Here is a 21,827-nt window from a genome sequence, read left to right on the forward strand (position 1 = left end):
CAATTACACCAAAGCCTCTACTTTGATGTAGAATTCAAGATATTGAAACTTTACATTTTAGAAACATTGCTAGTTTATTACAGGACGCTTTACACTTTGTGATGCTTTACTTTTTAACTAATCTACATGTAGTGTTAAAGATGCAGACCTAAATCAAGTATTAGATATGATAAAAATGATCAAACATGTCCATATAGCACCTACACTAATCTAATCTTAAACGAAACCCGTGTGACACTGATCAATGTGTTGCTGTGATAAAAAGTCTGACTGACAAAGTCTAACATTGTATTCGTCATTCGGCCTTACAATAGTCCTAATCTTAAGTAAAATACATCATTCTCTAACTAAAATGAAAATAAAGCTGATTGGTTAAATGACTGTATCCAGCTGCACTGAAGTGCAATAAGCTGAGGTGTTTTATTTTGAAGGATAAGTATGGCAGGCTTCGACCTTTATTTTGTTATTTTTTTCTCTCTTGATTTTGCTTCCGCGTGTGTCACGTGATCTACACGGAAGCAGCAGTAGCATGTATGGAGACAACGGAGAGCCACGGAGACCAGTCCACCGTGGGACAGGTCTTTACCCGTTTGACGGAAGCGTACGGATGTTTCCTCTCGGGATCCGGTCCGGGACGGGGCGCAGCGGATGTGGCCCGTGTGATCCTCTCCGGGGTGTGCGGAGTGATGCCCGGTGCGCCTGCAGAGCATTGCAGCGTTAACAGTGCTGCAGAGCTTACCTGCATGAGCGTGACTCTGCTGGAGAGGACTGCCTCCAGTGTGCTGTCCCACAGGTCTGAAGGTTCGGTGTATTACACTGAGGTGCTGAGAGTCTTGTTTGAAGACATGGACGTCATGCCTCGGCTTGTAAGTGCTGCAGCTCACAAACACCATCATGACGTCAGCAGTTTAATGCAAAGACAAGTGTCCCACAGGTCCACCTGTTCCAAGCTGAAGACCTGATCATCTCACACCTGGCAGCAAAGTGTGTGTCAACATGTGTTATGTACAATCTGCACAAGTCGGTGAGTAATCCCTCATGCAGTGTCTGCAGTCTGTCCTTTTCTAAATACTTTTATCTCTAGGAACCAAACTATAGCTATTCTCAATGATTCTGTCCGTGTCACATTAGCAGAATAGCATTGCTTACTATGTTCTAGTATTAAGTGTGTGTGTGTCATTTCTCAGGGAATGCTCAGTCCTGTCTGGCAGAAGAAGTGTGCACAGACATTTGACAGCTCACCTCCTGGCACTGAATTAGACGCCTGTGTGTGGTCTGTAACTGAAGTCCTAAAAGAACTTATTAAAGGAGCTCATCAAGGTAAAATCTGTTACTTTAGTGCTTTGTATTTATGTCACTGTCTCATTTTAAATGCATGTTTTTTTCCTTTAGAGTTTCTTGGGAACCTTGTTGGAGCTTTTGATGGCAGCCTGTGCATTTTATGTTCAAAGTGGCTTCCTAAAGAGGGGAAAGAGGCAGCACAGTGTGCCAGCAGCTCAGGGTGGGGAACAACAGTCTGCCTACTGATGGACCTGCTGGAGGTGCTTGCTGCATCCAGGTTGATTTTTGGACCTAGTGTCTGTCTGGAGAGCCAGAGAATGACCTACACTCACTCCTCAGCCATCCTGGCTGTGATCAGCTCCTCCAGGGAGAACTTTGTTAAAAGGCGAGCGCTGCTGCTTCTGAAAAGAGCCATGCTTCATAAGGTTGGAGAGGACTGGGCCTTGGGAGAAGTGTCCAGTGGACAGAAACGTGACCACCTGAAGCTTGATGTGTGCGTGCTGGTTCAGAGTGTGTTAACAGCAGTGGCTGATAACTGGTTGGAGAGAGTTCAGGTAGAGCCTTACTCGTTCTTTGGAGGGACCAGACAGGCCAGAGGAGATGAATACCTGAAACCAGACAGTGTGATGCTGCGAGCCGTCAGTCTAATTCTTCTCAAATCCATAGAGCTCCACATTCAAACGGCTGCTGGAACAGGTGAGAAGCCATGACAGTACTGGTGCATGCACAGTGTGTGGTCAAATTATTGACACCCTGTTTTACCACATTTCAACAGCAGGGGGCTCTCCTATCATATAACAGTTGAATAGGTATCCTGATGCGCCTGAGTCCTCTCATTGCAGACAGTGCCACAGAGGTTTATAGACATCTGCAGAATCTGTGGGGCTTCTTGAGGCGGTGCAGCGTCCAGCTGACGGAGGTCGCTCACCTCTGCTGCTGGATCAGCCTGCTGTTTGGAGAGCAGGACGACGACATGATGGAGGCAGCCAGAGCGTTGCTGTCAATGTTTCTCAATCACAGGTATGAGAGATGAGACATGAATGTGTCATTTAATTAATTACCCTGAGATCCAAAGTGACATAATGTTATGTTGGAAAACACAATCAAATCAAACCGAAGAAAAATCTCCTCACTTTATTTATTTATTTATCCATTTCTCAATTAAAAATTCACCCAAAACTAGTTGTTAGCATTGGCAAGATTCTGTAAAAAGCAAAAAATTCTGCACACCTCTGCGCAGCTGGCAGGCCAAAGTCAACTCACATGTGACCAGGAGTCACATGACAAAAATTCAGTTTTTTAGGAGACCTAGTAGTGCATTGTGAAAAAAGTGGGTGTGTAAATATTTATTTCTTGGGACCCATGGAAAAATGTTGTACATACTGATTCAAGTTTATTTAAATGTTTGTAAAATCAATGATTATGATTCTTTGTTTTATAGCTGTATAATCCTGCACAAAGGCATGTTTGAGTTCTCTCTTCTTGTTGCCATGATGATGCTGTTTCCATAGAGAGGTGGCAGGTCTTTATATTGAAATGAAAAATGATCCCACAGTAGTAGAGTACAAAAAAACAACCTAGACTCGTGTCTGTATTTCAACTACAGTGAACTGCTGTTTTCTCAGTGGAACGTCTGAACTGCTCCCCTCTTCCCACAGGCTGTGCTCTGGGTCAGGTGATGATGTTGCCGTGTTGAAGGCTGCGTGTGCGTCTGGCTGCAACCCTCACTGCCACTTTGTGCTCCTGCTTCAGAGCGTCTCCTTCGACCACAGCACCCTCCTCGACTTCCTCATCTCCACTGAAACCTGCTTCTTGGAGTACTTTGTACGGTACCTCAAGTACCTCGGAGATGACTGGCAGGGCTTCACTGCAGCATGTGGAGGCATCAGTGCCTCTGGTGATAGATCTGCACTGACACATAAAGGGGAGCCAGCTAAATTCAGCTCCTGTGCCCTGCCCACAGGTGTTAATCCTCCTGTGGAAAGGTTCGGTTTGGCTGCCGGACTTCACCTTGTAGACTACGATAGCTCTAATTCAGACTCTGATCCAGAGAATATGGAAGTTGCAGGAGGAGGATCTGTGTGTGAGAAACCAGCCTCAGTGCTACAACAGAAACAAAATGAGTCATCAACAGTGTTATCGAGTGATCCTAACCCCGCCCTGGAAACAGGACCACAAGGTCATTCCCTGCCAGTGACGCAGAGTCACCTAACGTCGTGTGCAAACATCCCACTTCTGACGGGGCAGGTGACATGTGAAACATCAACCAGAGCTGTCCTCTGTTTGTCAGAGCTCAGAGAGGTGGTGACACGGCTCCACACAAAGAAACTCTTCCCATATAACCCCTCTGCACTCCTAAAGCTCCTCGCACAGGTAGAGAACTGTTACCAGCGGTCAGGTCTGTAACACTTGAATAAACGATACACGATACATAAACGTGTTTTCTTTCATTTTGTGATGTGAAGCAGCGTGTGTGCAAAAAAAGTGAAGTAAGTTTGGTCAATTTACATATTTTTGTTTATTTTCTTTTTTTTTTTAAATGAAAAGATGCAAATGTAATCAGTTGAAGCAGACATTCGCAGCAAGACTGCTGAATCAGACCGCCTGGGGCGACCATTTTGCTCCCCTTCATCAGCATTCACTCACTGCTGCCATGCATTTGCAATTAGATGGAATAGCCAATGAGGAAGCAGCGTGTCTTCAGCATCCAGGGAGCAGGAAGCAGCTCAAAGCAGAGTACAGTATGAATAAATGGTCATCAAGCTAAACCTAGCTGGAAGCTAACCATAGATTACCAAAGGATAAAAAAATAGTAAACAAACGTTCTGACTGGAGGAAAGTAGACACTTGGACACTTACTGGTGGTCAAAATCTGTGGTCCTGTAATACCTTTTTAATATATGCACTTCGTAAATTCATACACAACAGATGACAATTGGCTTATTTGTAATAGAAATACTTCTTTTGAGCATTAGTGTGTTATTATTACCTTAGAGCTTGCATATGTTACTCTTGGGTGAGGAATATTTTCTGGGGCATTGCCATGAAGTGGTCAACAAATTTATACATTTTTAACAGAATCACATAACTTAAGTCAGGACATGCAGCACATTAAGCTAAAACATGATGGAGGGACCCGAACCATATATGTGAAGCGATAAGTCAATCAGCAGTGCCTCAGTCCATGGGACACCAGCACATAACATAATAAAGAGTAAATAAATAGTCTCATCTTTACAACCGATTTTATATCCTTTGCTATGGCTCAACATGTCTTGATAGTGACTTCATTATGCTTAATGTCTTGCTGGTAGTTGAACTGTGGCACAAAAAAACAAGCTAGTAAACCAAGGACGATTCTCTGACCTCTATGGAGATGACATGGTGACATGATGTAGATGCAGATCACTGGTATAAAACAGTGTTTCTTTAATAACAATACAGCACATTACATTTGGAACCATTAGAATGTATCCTAGGCTTAGGCAAACTGCAGGAAGGCCCTTGATTCTCTGATATGATGAGTACCAACCCTACAGTAGAACATGAATAACTGATACATACATGTTTGTTGGAGTATCAGCTATTGTAGTGTGACTTACAGATTCTGGAGGCTTCATTGCTGTGACTAAATAAATGCAACTGAAAAACTGAAGAACTGTATGTAGAAGTGTGAAAATGTTTTAGTTGTATTACTCAATGGACAGTGGTCGAGCACTGAGGCTATTCAGCACATTTTGAGAGCCTGCAACCAAAATCAAGTAATCTCTCTCAACATGCTTTTAGGGAACATAAGCTGGACCAATTGTACTGCCAATGATCCTCCTACCGGTTCAGCAAGCATTCGAAACCCTCTACGGCCTGTCTTGAACTGAAGCCTCTAAGATAATATTTCCCATGATGTCCTCAGTGATGAAGCCAAATTATGTTCTCTTTGAATACAAGGTGGGGAATTAGTTTGTGATACGCCTTCCCAGGAGGAGAAGATAATGTTTCCGAGCTGACACTCCTAGCTGGTGGAGCAGGGGTCTGGTAGTCTGATCCATGAAGAGAACTATGATAAGAGTCATATGAGTGCATGGACAGTGCAAGTCTTCAGCCGCCTGTCAACACATTTTGACTTTAAGAGGTACTATAAAGACACAACCACCTGTGTGAGCCACACACACACACTGTTTGTTTCAAAGGCCCGGAAACATCGCCTTCTTTACATTTTCATACAGTTTGTTCTATCAGAATCTTTCCAGCTTCCTCGCCATGTGACTGTCATGTTGATCATTAGCTAGGGGAGACATCAAAGGGCTGTATTGATTTAGCTTGACACAGAGTACCAGTATGCTGTTTGCACTGGACACACACCCACCTAAACACACAGTGATGGAGCTCATTATAAACTTACAGTGTCTTTCAGTTCATGAGAGAATAAGGGTTAAACTGTGAAAACGACACAGTCATACATAAATCAAGGTTTACAATCTAAACTTCTCGTAGACAGATTTTGTGGAAAAGAAGAAGGAAAAGAAAAGTAAATGTCTAAAACGGATTATCTTCCCATCAGAAGTCGGTTACTGTTGCTTGAACATACATTCCCAAGCTGTAAGGTTTGTTCTGTGGGAGAACCAGCTTTTGTACTTTATCAGGAACACAGAACAAACAAGGTTATTAGATCCCTTGAGGGGAGAGAGAGAGAGAGAGAGAGCTTGTGTGTGTGTTTGTTGTGGCGATTCACCAACCTACCTGTACTTCCTGGAGGGGAGAAAAAAAAAACCCTTCCCAGGTAATTGTGAGTGGGGTGGGTGTGACCATAAAGAATGTCAAACAAAGAGAGTGGCTGGCTGCTTCTCAAAGTGAGGGGGGTGAGGGGGGATTGGATTGTAGAGGATTTTACCATATTCATTTCCCACAGCAAACATAAGCAGTCAGCCAGTGTGAGTGTGGAAACAACAGCCCTCATCTGGCAGCACTGACAGGGGAAAGGTAAGCCTTTGTTTCACAGTGACCTTGGCGTGTGATTGTCGAGCAGAGTTTAACATTTTATTTTTGGCATCTGATCATCTTCTGCCATGATTTTTATTAACTGCTTGTAGCTACAAGTTATATCTCTCTAAGTGCCCTGTCGGGGTTGTGTCAGCTTTGTTATGGCTGAGTTAGGATGAATGAAGTGTCTGTTTCTCAGGAGGATGATCACAAAGATCCAGGTTGTGTGGTCTGCCCACTTGAAATCAAAAGATTACTGCTGAGGATTTAACGTGTTTAAAAGACTCAGAGATGGGGATGTTGTATAGGGCCAGCAGCCACAGGTCCAATGACAGGCGGTGAAGTGACAAACGATGAAGACAATGTTTTTAATTTGCAACATAGCCTGAGGGAATGAAAAACAGCTCTTTGAATAGAGGTGAATAACTCAACTCATTCCAGACAAAAATAATCTATATTCTAAGCTGATATTCTGCTGCTTTGATATTTAATTACACTTCCTGTAAGAATCCAACATGAATCAAGGCCAAATGTTGTCTGGTATTTCTCAGCACACTCTCAGCTATTTTGCAGTATATTGACATGGTCAGGTCCAGCAGGCGTTATAAAGTGCAGCGTAGTGCATTTCACAGACTTTAGCACAGGTGTGACTGGTTTTGTTGGTGCCCAAACACCTCATTGTTTTGACAAAACCATAGAAGAAGTCAGACATGCGGGTTTAAAGGTAACGCAGATCCTGCATGCAGCATGGCCGCCTGTAACGCAAAGTGAACAGCATTTTTGGCTAATATTTTAACATGGCAGGCTGCAAACAAAGGGCTGCGTTCATGCCAAATGTTATCTTAATGCAGCCGGTTGTAAACACATTAGTGCTGACTCGGCGCGGTGTGAGCTGATGCTGACATTTACCTGACAAACGTCAACATCTCAGTCGAAACCAAACAAAACTCACATATTCATGCATATCTATGATTAGATGTCCCTTACAGTGACAGCTAAAGGTAAATCCATACAGGAACACATTTATAGTTAATGACATATTAGAGAGCACACTGGATGATCAATATTAATACAGAAATCTTCTATTACCCATTAATGAATGATTATAGATGTGAATTAATCAGTAGCTCATATTTATTATTAACCCCTCCATTTGAATTGTTGAGTGTATCATTGATCCTTTTCTGTATACATATTTGTATTCATATGTATCATGTTATTATATTATGTTTACTCTATTGATGTTACTGATCTTTTGTCTTCTTATCTAGTATTATCATTATTCTATTAATGATCAGTAAATGCGTTTTGGTTATGTTTCATCTATGAAACATAGTGGTGGTAGTATCATGGTTTAAATCTGCTTTACTGTACCTGGCTTGCCTTCATAAATGTAGAAATAAATTTTATACCAACAACAAACTCTAAAGTAAATGTCAGACAGCTTGTGACCAGACGAAGTGCTTTTGATTGGTCTGTACTGGCCATTAGTTGCTTCTTTTCTTTAGAGACGAACAGCCATGCTGCTTGTTGCTTCTGAGAGGGAACAGTTATTAATGTAAACATGTGGTTTGGAGCAAACACAGATCATCTTCCTGGCAGTTTGGATCATATCCACATTTTTTTTCCTGCTATGCTGAATGTTGTGTTCTTTCTCAGGTGAACATTGTGATTCTATACATGTTACTTGACCCTATTATTAACCGCTGTTACCTGTGATTGTAAGTTGCTAAGCTGCAATACAGTTTTCATTGTTTGTGTGTTTGAGTGAGAGGGAGGCTGTTAAAAAGTCATGGAAGTGATGTGAGAATAAGGGCGGGATCAACAGGTCAATATTTGTTTAGGAAATAGCCCTTTATGTACACAACAGTCACTGTAACGACTGTGACTGTTGGCTACTTGTAGAAAGCTCTTTTGGGCTCCTTACTATGTATGTTACGGAAAATAATCCACTTTTGTCTAGTATCATTGTTTTATTTATTCATTAATTTTTTTTCCCTTTACTTGTACTCATGTCGTTCTGAAGGCAGGATGTTTGACACACTGTATGAGTGGTTCTGGTGGGACAAAATATGGCTGCCTGCGGAGCTGTCATGGGCTGACCTGGAAGACAAGGACGACCTAGTCTACGCTAAAGCCTCACATCTTTACGTCACTGTCCCCTACGCCTTCGTCTTTTTACTCGTCAGATACGTGTTTGAAAGGTATAGCACAAACCACATCCACTTTTATTTAGCTTTTCTTTTTTTTTCAAACTACATCTAAAAAACTACTATGTTTTTTAGATGGATAGCAACACCACTTGCCATCTCTGCTGGAATCAAGCAGAGAGTCCGTCAAAAACGATGGGACCCGCCCATCCTGGAGCACTACTACACTACTCAGTGCAGAAATCCTGCTCAGGTAAGCAAGCTGGAACTTATATTGTTTTCAGCTGTGTTCTAAAGTGGTGTTTAAGCATGAAAAAAAATGACAGGGAAACAATGTTTAGGACATTATTTGACACAAGCTACTGTTTAATACCACTTGCAGCTGCTCCCTTCCTTATGATAAAGTATCAGTGAATGATAGCAGCAGTACTTGGGGTGTCATTTTAATTGCAGTGGAGCAGCAGCACTACTCAGCTTTGGAAGTGTTCCACCTGATTTCACTGCCAAAAGCTTTGGGCATGCTGTTTACTTACACTCAGGGAACTTGACATCGAGCAAGCATGGGTGTCCTGCAGCCAAATTGATCCTACACAGCCGTGGGCACTTAACCCATTAACCCATTCAGGCCCAAAGTGGGATTTTATGATTAATAAAAATGAATAAAAGTTGTCAATTTGGTCAAAGTATGTGATCCCAGTGTGTTTTTAATAAACATACATGTTTTTATAAGCAAACATTCAAACAAATGTATGCACTGGCAGTCCAGATGGAACCAAGTTCCTCAGAGTTACTCATAAACAATGTTTTCCGAGACATTCTCATAGAGAAATGATGATAAATCTTCTTACATGACCATTCGATTGTATGGGATTTTTAGGAAGATTAGATTAGATATAGGAAGATTCAACAACAAACAAGTTAGTTTGTTGTTGAAATTGAACTTTCACAAAAATCCACATCCCACACTCATGGACCAGGTGGGTCAAACTAAGAATTAATAATAGACAACATTTTTCCAATGCATTATTATAGAGAAATGAGAAATTTCACCATTATTATTACTGGGTTGTTGGTGAAATACAGCAAATGTATGTTGTATGAAATTGATTTTCCAGAACCAGCCTTTTACTGCTTCTGTGCTCTTATTTCTCAGTTTCCCTTTCATTATGATAACATGTCATTACAACAATAGCTCACAGCTGTGGATATCTATTACACACAGATATCAGGGTTAACTAATGAGCCATCATTAACTGCTGGAAGAGTGCAAATTGGGTCCTAATGTTATAAGCCATATGTCTGCTGATTTGAGCTGTAACACTTGTCCAATGCAGTGGAAAGGTGTAGTTTTTTGTGTTTTCTCATGATGGCATATTCATATATCCATACACAAGACATATAGAGATATAGGGGGATATATGTCATATATTAGATTTCTGTATTAGCAAAGAGTCCATATCTGGCCAAACACAAACAGTCCTTACCCAGATAGACACTGTTACTTCCAAATTCTCACACATCAACAGCACATTTGGTCAATTTTCACCAACTCCAGATGGTCACATTATTGCCAGATGGCCTTAAAGGCACGTGTGATCATCTGGCTTACACAGACATGTACAAAGGCCACCAAACGTTCACAGCAGGAGGTAAAGGGGTGGATCAGGGCTCCAACTTTGTTCTAGACTCTAGCCACTGAGGCTCATGTCCCCTGTGGAATTGCTGTTTTTTCTAAATCTAAATGTTGCACAAGCTTTTGGGGATGTCTCTATAAGGTATTGAAACTACTTGGGGACATTGTGCAAACACACATGTCGAATCTTAGACCAGAAACAGATGCACATTTACAACACACACACATGTATTAATGCATCTGCTTGTGTGTGTGTGTATACTAGGTTGACATTAATGGGCTCTCTAAGAAAAGCAATTTGTCTGTGAGACAAGTTGAGCGCTGGTTCAGAAGAAGACGCAGAAATGACCGTCCTGGAGTCCTGAAGAAATTCAGAGAGGCCAGGTCACCACTTTACTACTGTGTGTTTCTACGTATGTGAAGGTAATGTCAACATCATGGGGATAACTCATGTCTCCTCCCTTGTTTGCAGTTGGAGGTTTGTCTTTTACCTGTTTGCGTTTGTCGGAGGAATCGTAGCACTGTATGATGTGAGTGGAAAAGTCACTAATCTCTTAATATGTTTGATATAAATCACACAAATATAATCATTTTTAATATGTTTGCAGAAAGAGTGGCTATATGACACCAGGGAAGTGTGGACAGGGTTTCCAAAGCAGGTTTGTTGTGCACATTTCTGACATAATTATGATACCAACTTGATACAACAAAAAAAATATATATATATATATACAGTGGGGAAAAAAAGTATTTAGTCAGCCACCAATTGTGCAAGTTCTCCCACTTAAAAAGATGAGAGAGGCCTGTAATTTTCATCATATGTATACCTGAACTATGAGAGACAAAATAAGAAAAGAAAATGTAGAAAATCACATTGTAGGATTTTTAATGAATTAATTGGTACATTCCTCAGTAAAAGAAGTATTTGGTCACCTACAAACAAGCAAGATTTCTGGCTCTCACAGACCTGTAACTTTTTCTTTAAGAGGCTCCTCTGACCTCCACTCGTTACCTGTATTAATGGCATCTGTTTGGAGTCGTTATCAGTATAAAAGACACCTGTCCACAACCTCAAACAGTCACACTCCAAACTCTACTATGGCCAAGTCCAAAGAGCTGTCAAAGGACACCAGAAACAAAATTGTAGACCTGCACCAGGCTGGGAAGACTGAATCTGCAATAGGTAAGCAGCTTGGTGTGAAGAAATCAACTGTGGGAGCAATTATTAGAAAATGGAAGACATACAAGACCACTGATAATCTCCCTCGATCTGGGGCTCCACGCAAGATCTCACCCCGTGGGGTCAAAATGATCACCAGAACTGTGAGCAAAAATCCCAGAACCACACGGGGGGACCTAGTGAATGACCTCCGGAGAGCTGGGACCAAAGTAACAAAAGCTACCATCAGTAACACACTGCGCCGCCAGGGACTCAAATCCTGCAGTGCCAGACGTGTCCCCCTGCTTAAACCAGTACATATCCAGGCCCGTTTGAAGTTTGCTAGAGAGCATTTGGATGATCCAGAAGAGGATTGGGAGACTGTCATATGGTCAGATGAAACCAAAATAGAACTTTTTGGTAAAAACTCAACTTGTCGTGTTTGGAGGAGAAAGAATGCTGAGTTGCATCCGAAGAACACCATACCTACTGTGAAGCATGGGGGTGGAAACATCATGCTTTGGGGCTGTTTTTCTGCAAAGGGACCTGGACGACTGATCCGTGTAAATGAAAGAATGAATGGGGCCATGTATCATGAGATTTTGAGTGAAAACCTCCTTCCATCAGCAAGGGCATTGAAGATGAAACGTGGCTGGGTCTTTCAACATGACAATGATCCCAAACACACCGCCCGGGCAACAAAGGAGTGGCTTCGTAAGAAGCATTTCAAGGTCCTGGAGTGGCCTAGCCAGTCTCCAGATCTCAACCCCATAGAAAATCTTTGGAGGGAGTTGAAAGTCCGTGTTACCCAGCGTCAGCCCCAAAACATTACTGCTCTAGAGGAGATCTGCATGGAGGAATGGGCCAAAATACCAGCAAAAGTGTGTGAAAACCTTGTGAAGACTTACAGAAAACGTTTGACCTCTGTCATTGCCAACAAAGGGTATATAACAAAGTATTGAGATGACATTTTGTTATTGACCAAATACTTATTTTCCACCATAATTTGCAAATAAATTCTTTAAAAATCCTACAATGTGATTTTCTGGATTTTTGTTTCTCATTTTGTCTCTCATAGTTGAGGTATACCTGTGATGAAAATTACAGGGCTCTCTCATCTTTTTAAATAGGAGAACTTGCACAATTGGTGGCTGACTAAATACTTTTTTTCCCCACTGTATACTATATGTACTGTATGTCTAACAATGGACTAGAAATAGCAATATGCTACATGAATGGACATACGTGCTGTACAGTTCATTTTGTTTTTCTTTTTTCACAATATTCACAATGTGAACATTGTGAAACACAATTTTTTATCACAATATATATATATATATATATATATATATTCATTTATTTTTCACAATTTTAATGACCGTCAAGACAACACTAAAATGAAAATGGAAATGAACATTATGCCACCAGCACAGCTGTAGAAGCCAGTCATTGACCCCCAGTTCTTTGGTTTTCTGCTTGTTGAGGGGCATGAATTGATAGACTGAGAAAAAACTGTTGGTATAAAGTTGGAATAATTTTGTTTGCAGACACATTCCTCTTTTCTAATACATCAGAAGAGATTGATCAATAAAGTTTTGAAAAGATATACTGTTAGTGCTCAGGTGGACCCAAAGACAAACCTTAGGCCAAAAAGTCCAACAAAGGGCGAGTTTTATTCAAATCGAGCTGAGAAAAAACAAAAATCCAAAAGCAAACACTAAAACTATCAAAATCAAAGTTCAAAAAGACCCAAACAAAAGACCCAAAGAACATTAATGTAAACCAACCAGGAATGAAGATCTAGGAAAACACAGGCGTCACAGGGACACTAAGATTTAAATACATAAGGTAAGAAAGACACAATCACGGCAGGGGAAGTAATCACAAATGGAAAGAACACAAGAGGAGAGAGATGCACAAGGAAACATTCCTGTCAGCATAAAACCGGAGCTATAACCAAAACCCAATACAAATATACTAACAAAAGTCAAAATACAACAGGAAAACCAAGCAACTAAACAAGGGATCATGACATACACTCAAGAATAAATCAGGAGAATTACTCCAACTTTATGGGCAACAGTGAATTTATATCCATTCTAATTATGAGTATATGTAGAAAAACAGAAAACATATTAGTGTTAGTTTCCCATTGCTCTGTTTCTGTGCCAGAAAAAAACAGATGAAAACACACAAATTTAATCAAATAAAAAAAGTCTGTCCCTGTCACTTGTGGTGATTCTTTCATAATGAGAATTGGCTGTTGAGTGGAGCTTGTTTTTCTTCCTACTGTTGTATTTATAATTCTGGTTCATAGAGCAGCATAAATCTATGTAAAGTGACCTTGATGACCTGAGGCTTCTATGATGTCCTTCCCTTGCAAAAAGAGATGACATCATCACAGAGTCAGCAACAAATTCCTCTATAGTTTCTTAGGAGTAGGGACAATGAGGACAGCCTTAGGGGACAAACCTTTTGTTTGACCTTCTGTAGTCTGCTGTTACATGGTGTCCATCTCTTCCTGAATCCATGTCTCTATTTGCAGTCCATGCTAGAGTCTCAGTACTGGTATTACATCTTGGAGATGAGCTTCTATGGCTGCCTTCTCTTCAGCGTGGCCTTTGATGTCAAGAGAAAGGTGAGTAGCCTCATAAACCACAAATATAGTATTATCAGTTTTATTTACATACATCTTCATCCTGGGAAAATGTTAGGTCAGTTGTTTCTTAACAACGATATGACACATAAGGCTACTAGGAGGAATGTGGATGCTTAAAAATGGCCGCCAGGCCAGGTTTTAGCTGTCCTTTGGCGTCCTGCTGCACACAAATGACATTACACACTGCTACAGTGCTATTGTTTTGTGGTTGTGGTCATAATAGGCATCTCCCCACACACATTCTCCAAAGTCTGACAACCAATAATCAGTGCTTCAAGGTGACTGTGACCTTCATAAGTCTTTTTGATTCTTCACATAAGGGATCCTACATTTATTTGTACTGTTTTAAAGTAGGATTAAAAAGTGAGAAGTGTTGAGAGGATTCACAGATGTCTCTTCCTCACTGTGACAGAGAGCAAAACAAGCAGCAGCAAAACTGCAGTAAAACACATGATTATCTTCTTAAATTAAAGGCAGTTTAACTCCAAACTTACCAAAGAAGCAGTGGCCCATGAACACTGCCATGTGGCTTCAAATCAGGTTTCCTGACATGTATGTGTACTTGACTAACACTGAAAATACAGGAAGCAAAGCCTGAAACTAAATAGTCAGGGTGTAGGGCAGCATTGCTCTTTTTCCTGAAACAAACACAAATCGACATGTTTTCATCATGACATATAACATATGTCTGTGTATTATTAGTGTCTATAATGATAGCAATAAAAAACATTTTAACATATTAAGTAGAAACTAAAATGATTTAAATTGTCTTTGTGTAGCCGATTGTCCCTGCTTTTGTTTTAAAGAAACAAAAGGCTCATTATCAGGGCTGGTTTCTTTATTATAAATACTTATAATAAATAAGTAATAAATACAACAGTTATTCAAACGTTTAATCCAAGTGGTGTTCCAGTTGTTTCTGTGAATTGCAGCATCTTTTAAATTCAGCAGTCGGTGATACCATATCTCAGTTTATTTACAATATTTTTCATTATTGATGCATATTCACATACGTTCAGCACAACAACACCTCATACAGAGGTGCATGATACAAACCTAGAGCCTACATGTAAAATATTACAGTTAGTAGAGTTAATACAATCATGAGTTTTGTTATACATTGTGCATAACAGGAATGGACCTCCTGCAGTGTCTCCCCACCACTGACTATATACAGTCTGGCTAAGTTGCTGAAATTAAGAGTTACAACTGACATTATATTAACAAGCTGTTGCTGAGATTTATGTTTCTCAACAAGATGTGGTGAGTCTTAGGAGACAGATTATTGAATTCAGTGGAGGACATTACCCATTCCTCTACAGTGTCTGAAGTAACAACATTCACTCGGGTGGAAAAACAGAGTGAGAGCTGAGAAACATGAAACATGAACAGGGCAGATTAAACAGAACAACAACACAAAACATGCTGATGATCAGGAAACTGCTGAACAAACAGGCCCAGGTCCTGTTGATAGCATAGCAACATGTGTCCTCAGCAGGCCACAACACTGGTGCACTGCCAGCAGCCATGTTCCTGCAGTTAAGTTGCAGATGAATAAAATCAGCTGCTCCATCAGAAGTCAGGACTGTACCTGGACACAGCAGTCGGTTTGTGAGCGAACTACAGTGGTGTGACTGAATTCGTGACTGTGGTTTTTTTCTCCCTTTCAGGACTTTAAGGAACAAATCATCCACCACTTGGCCACGCTGATCCTCTTATCATTTTCTTGGTGTGCCAACTACATACGTGTGGGAACTCTGGTCATGCTCGTCCATGATGCTTCTGATGTTTTACTGGAGGTCAGTCACTTTTACACTATGCTCTGATAGCATATTGATTCTGGTACTGATACCTTACTATAATATTGGATTTCTGGATAGAACTGTGGGTAGTTTAGGTTGTGATTACCCTAAAAGTAAGAATTACTTCAACCCAAAGAGAGTTATCTAGACAACTTGGTGATATGGTTTTTATGGTCTTGATTGTGAAAAGAATAAATAAATGTCTGTCCTCACCAGGTCTGTCAAGCCTTTACTGTTTAGTCAGATGTTGCTGAGCAATACAAACAATAGAAACTCTGGCACATGATATATAAGCTTTACTGTGTATATTTATTTAAATCATGTGTTAAAAAATGAACTTACTGTTTTATGAATGACAGAGCTCTAACATGCTATCAGAGATGCCATTTCCTTGGCAGGAAAGAAGCTGTCAGTGTCAGCTATTGTCCGTTACATATTCAACAAGCCTTAGCCATGAGCTGGCAGGTTTGTAAACAGCAGTTCCAGTTGAAAATCTACATTTTGAATTATATGATAATGACATTATTATCATTACTATTATTATAAAAGGAACAAAAAAATTGCATCTTTATTCAGTATTTAAAGTCTTGTGCAGCATGGTCTGGTCTCTGTGGTGGATGATCCATGTTGGAAATGATGACTCGTGAATCCTGAAGCCCTTTTTTCCCACTTGTAAACCTGACCTGATGAACTCTGGCGTTATCATGTTAAAATATAGCCGTGTCATCAGCGAAGAGAAACACATTCATGAAAAAAACCTGCTCACTCAGCGTATTTATGTAATCGCTTTCTAGGCACAGTTCAACCCTGACTAAGTGAAGCAACCCCAGATACTATCTGCCCCCACAGGCAGTAGGCATAAGGCATGATGGGAGCAACACTTCATCCATCTCTGTTCTTACTCTGATGCACTTGTCACTTATGGTCAATCTGGACTCATCAGACCATATGACCCCCAATCTTTATGCTGGATAGCAAGCTAAAGCCTTGTATCTGATGAAACCACTGACAAATTGTTGTTCTTAAGCCTGCACAGATATTAAGTAACAATCCTCAGATTTCACATTGTGTACACAATCGGTCAGTCACAATCATTCTTCCTTTGAGATGATGGTTTAACTTTCAGGTTTCAATAATAATCCAGTTTCAGCATCACCTTAGTTATATTCTTTGCTTGATGCAGGTTGTTTTTCCCGAACCACAGGGTATGTCTACAGACATGAAGAAATGAGAAGTTGGGCTTAACTAACTTGCTGCCATCTGAAACATAATAATCATTTTAGTAATGATCCATTGGAGGGCTCTTTCATGTTGGCTTAGTTAAATCCAGGTGTCGAGTTTATTTAGGCCAAGCAGTGTTTTATTTTATTTCACACATGTATATATGCAGACATCTGATGTTCACAGTTAACAGTAGGTGGGATGGGCTAAAAGAGATTAACTGTAAACCTCTTTTTTTCTGCTCAGTCAGCCAAATTATCCAACTATGCCAAATGGGAGAATACCTGCAAAACACTCTTCATTTTGTTCGCCATCGTCTTTATGGTAACACGACTTGTCATCTTTCCATTTTGGTAAGTGTGTCTGTATGTATGCCTACATTCTGTCTTTTTAATGTGCCTTTTATACATGTATTACTGCTATTGTACATGATAATCATGACTGCTTTGTTATGAACATTATTTCTACATATAGCTGTACTGAATAAGTAGCTATATTGGCTGTTTATTTGTATAAGCACACTTGTGCACTTGTGTCAAGTTGAATTATTGTGAATTAGTTATTGTTTTTTTTAATACTACTGGAGTAACTATACCACATTTACTGATGTACATGCTGTGTTGGTTCTTGCTTCTAAACCAACAGTCTTATAGTGGATTCTGCCTTCAATGACACTCTCTTACAGACTCAGCACTGTTGTCATTTTGGAGGCTATTGTGTGTGTGTGTCTATACTAGTGTGTTGTAATGACATCCTATAAGCTTTTTCTTGCATAAGGTGACTGTTTCATACATATTATATTGTTTACTGACAAATGAAGGGTAGCAAACAGGTTTAGGGGTTGAATTGTCAGTCGTTTGGTTTCTGTCTGTTTGTTGTCTGCTGCAGAAAAGCTAACTTGAGAAGCTGAGTCCCTGGATGCTGCAGCCCCTCTTAGAGACATAGTTTCTCTGGTGTGAGGTGATGTTGGCCTCCCTTTGTCTTTAGAATTATGAACACCATAGTTGTGTCTTGTGTGTATTGTGGATGCATACGTAGCAGTGTGTTTAAACACACACAGAAACCTGTAAATGACTACAGCTTGAGGCAGCATGGTGGTTCTCCCTGTGCCTCTCCAGCCTTTCTCCCACATTCCAAAGACATACATGTTAGATTAGTTGTGGGCTTGAAGCTGGCTGGAGGTGTGAGTGTGAAGGGTTTGCCTCCCTGTGGTAGACTGGTAGTGGTACCTGCTCAATGTGTACTATGGCTCCAACCTACTGACAGCTAGGACAAACTCCTGCCTGGAACCTTAGATGGTAGTTTTTCCATCGTCATGGTGATTGTCATTTTGACATCAGGGTCCCTTAGTCTCTTAATTTCTGACAAATGACTGAGAATCAGAAAGTATTCAAGACCCTGACCCCTTAATATTTGTTGTTTTGACTGTTGTTCTGTTGCCTGTGTTTCAGGCTGATCCACTGTACCTGGGTTTACCCAGTCCTCCACTACCCGGCCTTCTTCGGCTACTACTTCTTCAACGTGATGCTGGTGGTGCTTCTCTGCCTTCACATATACTGGGCCTACCTCATTCTCTGCATGATCAGGAAATTCATATTCGGCACCGTAAGTCTGCTCAGTGACACCGTCTGTCATCTGTTGATTTAGTAAGACGCTGCGTGACCTCATTGACATGCACTTATTGATTGTGTATATCTGTGTGCAGCCTGTTTTTTAGTAGATGCTCTAACACACAGAAAATACTATAACAGACAAGATGTTGGAATTGTTTCTCATGTTACAGCTAACCAGAGATGAGAGAAGCGAAAACGAAGAGGAGGACGATGAAAACAGCAGTCAAACAGAGGATGAAGGCGCACAACAACAACACAAGCATGCCAATGGACTTGCAGCTGGGGAAAAGGACGACAAAAATGGCTGCTTTGGACACCTCTCTCCGCCGAAGAACATGTGCAGGTCGAAGACTGTGCACTGACTAACCAGGAGAACAGAGAATGTGAGAAACAGAGCAATGCACCATACATTTCATCCAATATTTATTATTCCATCAGAGACTGGAACACGATCTAACCCAAATAAGCCTGGCTGTTCTCACAGCACTTTGAACCACATGAACAAGGAGAGGCACTTGGAGATGTTTTTGGCTCTGTCCACAGTGTTGTCAGTGGCAGGGCTTCACTCAAAAGAGCGCAAACACAGCAAACCCCACTGCATACTTGTAATCACATTTAATGGGTTCTGTATTGTGTGCAAGATGTCGTGGGACGTTCCCTCATCTCTGCAGTCATTCTTGGGATGGCACGTTTTTTAGTTTTATTAACACTGGTCATTTCAACCACCACTGCTGCTGCATGTGTTCCACACAGGATATATGTGTGGAACACATGCATACAATTTTCCATGTATATTATTAGTTAATATACCCTATGTGGGTTACACATACAGAGAAATTCAAATTATCAATTCAAATACAATTATTCAATATTGCAATTTTTCATAATGCTAAAGTGCACTCAAACATCCCAAAATTCTCACATATTGTACCATCATGCATTGTCTGGCATGTTCCCATTGTGCATCAGCAATGATACAATTAATGAAGCCAAGATTAGTGTCCAAAATCAGTGTCATATCTGTCTCTACATGGTCCACATAGTTAGCCCTATGATACACTGACGACCTGTCCAGCAGGATGTACCCCGCCTCTCGCCCATTGACAGCTGGGATAGGCTCCAGCCCACCTATAACCCTGTAATAAAGTATGGATGGATAGATTCTGACCACACATTCTGCATTACAAAATGCATGTCACATGACCATCATATGACAACACACAGTGTAGCCAGTCCCCAGACTGGGATGGGACATGATTATTGTTTGTATTGTTAGTAAATTTTCTGGAAGAAAGGGGAAAATAAGTCAAAAGATTCTCTGCCGAAGACATGAAGTATTTTTTATGTTATCTGTTGAACTGCTGAAAACAAGCATGGACACTGTATGTGTCAGTACAACAATCAACTGAGTTTGGAGCAGAAGACATGGGAAATGAATCCTTTTTGTGTTTTAGCCTTTAATACAATTGTACATGTCATTTTGCTATACATTAACCTTTTTTATGGTTGAAATAATAAAAAAAAATGAAACATTTCATCATCATTTCAACTTTTTGTTGTTCTGTGGTTGTAATTACGCCACTGACCACAAGATGGTGCTCACCATCCTGCCGCTGTCAGGTGATGGAAATATCAGAAGGCTGACCACATGTGCAACAGAAACATGGAAACAATTTCTAGCTGGCTGGCATTTTTGAATATGTGTCAGTGTAACACGGATAAGGCAGCGTTATTTATGCCAGTGTGTAACATAAAATAGGTCAAACCTGCTGCACAGATGCAGCAAATGTAAAATACTCTCACACACATTCTAACGATTCTAGATGTAATAAGTGGATTTAAAAGACTATAAAAACAGATAGAGATGTCCTCACTGTCAGTGCCTTCTGTTTTCATATAGTCCTGACCCACTTCATACACATTCCACACTGGCACACATGTTACATCATGATCTTATGTGTGATGTATTCCCAGAATTAGGCTTCACTTTACAGAGAAGTGAGGTATTATGAAGCATTAACCTGAAAGGATCCGACTTCAGTTTTCAGTTAAGAGTTATTGAGGACTTTAAGATGAAACTACATGCAGTCATTTAAAAGTTAAGGTGACAAAAAATGTTTTAGTATATGTTTGTTTTTGTTTTTGCAACAATTGCAACATATGTGACTTCACGTTCTTTCCACATCGCTCCCAGTCTCAAACAGCTCAGTGGTCCACTCATGAATCCATTTCAAAACCCTTCATCAAAGCTCTGCATAACATGCCATGGCACCTTTAATGCAACCATACACTTTCTATCCCAGAACCTCTGTATCAACTTCAAATCCTGCCTCAAGTCTCACCTTTTCGACCCGACCTATCATACATGACACATGTATGACACACATTACGCTGTGTAAGGTCATTGAGCATCCTGAAAGATGCCTAAAAATTAAATGCACTCCGACTCATTAGAATGCACCTATCACTTCAATGCAACAGCTACCTATAAAATAACTAATCAAACAACTGAAACTGAAATGACACGTGGAAATATGAATGAGTTTAAAGGGAAGACTGCTTCACAAAAAGAGCAGCATAGTGACTGCAAAGCGCCTTGTCCAAAAGGCTCCAACAGCTTTGGACCACTACAGGAAATCCTTCCTGCCACAATCAATAAGACAACTCCTCATCTGTGTGATAGATGAGGACTGATGGCAGTTCTCGTTATGGTGAAAACAGCTCATATTCTAAATGGAATTTAGCAAATTAGAAATCAATACATATAAATATGTGATTGGGAAGTTGAAATCAGATCCCCTCTCAGCTTTAGCAGCTCAGAAACCCTGCATAAAGATCCTTCTGTGTTTGCACACCTCTGTGCTTCACTTTGACAGTTAAATTTAAAAAATGGAATCGAAGCATCCACTATTATGATTTACACATCTAGCAACAGCAGCAGAGCCCCCATAGAGAGATATATATTTGAAAAGTGCCATCGAGGGAGGATTGATGGTGACCATCAATCCTAATCTGAATGAGCAATCGGCATACATTAGCAGCATGCTGAATGTATGTATGCATGTCCAGAGGTGTCCTCCAGCTGACCTGCAGCCACTTTCATTAACAAAAAGGGGGATGGCTTTCCTTTATAGCTGTGGATGCAGCAAATCTTTTTATTGCATCTCAGATGGAAGACATGTAGCAATGTGCATTATGTGAACAAGACAGTCAAAGATGAGACATGGGCAGAGAGCATGGACATCTCACACACGCCTGTTGCTATGGTAACTTGCTTACTTTTAGTCTAATTTGGACAAACCGAATATAATAAACATAACAGACCTGCATGA

At 40.5% G+C, this 21,827-nt stretch overlaps 2 protein-coding genes across 3 annotated transcripts; both read left to right on the top strand.

The window, feature by feature from the left end:
• Positions 1-503: 503 nt before the first annotated feature.
• lins1 (lines homolog 1) lies at positions 504-3,717 on the top strand. Its single transcript, XM_028401437.1, has 6 exons — positions 504-866; positions 935-1,024; positions 1,188-1,320; positions 1,393-1,977; positions 2,124-2,301; positions 2,940-3,717. The coding sequence occupies exons 1-6, from the start codon at positions 534-536 to the stop codon at positions 3,685-3,687; spliced, it is 2,067 nt and encodes a 688-aa protein (XP_028257238.1). The 5' UTR covers positions 504-533; the 3' UTR covers positions 3,688-3,717.
• Positions 3,718-6,117: 2,400 nt separating this feature from the next.
• On the top strand, positions 6,118-20,030 carry cers3a (ceramide synthase 3a). Of its 2 annotated transcripts, none has more exons than XM_028401440.1 (11): positions 6,118-6,258; positions 8,285-8,462; positions 8,544-8,661; positions 10,307-10,425; positions 10,514-10,571; positions 10,650-10,700; positions 13,746-13,838; positions 15,530-15,658; positions 17,129-17,235; positions 18,334-18,487; positions 18,666-20,030. In XM_028401440.1, exons 2-11 carry the CDS (start codon positions 8,290-8,292, stop codon positions 18,855-18,857), a joined length of 1,194 nt encoding a protein of 397 aa, XP_028257241.1. In that variant the 5' UTR covers positions 6,118-6,258; positions 8,285-8,289; the 3' UTR covers positions 18,858-20,030. The 2 variants fall into 2 exon arrangements, with proteins under 2 accessions (XP_028257241.1, XP_028257242.1); XM_028401441.1 differs by lacking the exon at positions 6,118-6,258 and adding an exon at positions 8,132-8,188.
• The last annotated feature ends 1,797 nt before the right edge of the window (positions 20,031-21,827 follow it).

Source organism: Parambassis ranga, chromosome 3, assembly GCF_900634625.1.
Source record: "Parambassis ranga chromosome 3, fParRan2.1, whole genome shotgun sequence".
In the NCBI taxonomy this organism is placed as follows: Eukaryota; Metazoa; Chordata; class Actinopteri; family Ambassidae; genus Parambassis; species Parambassis ranga.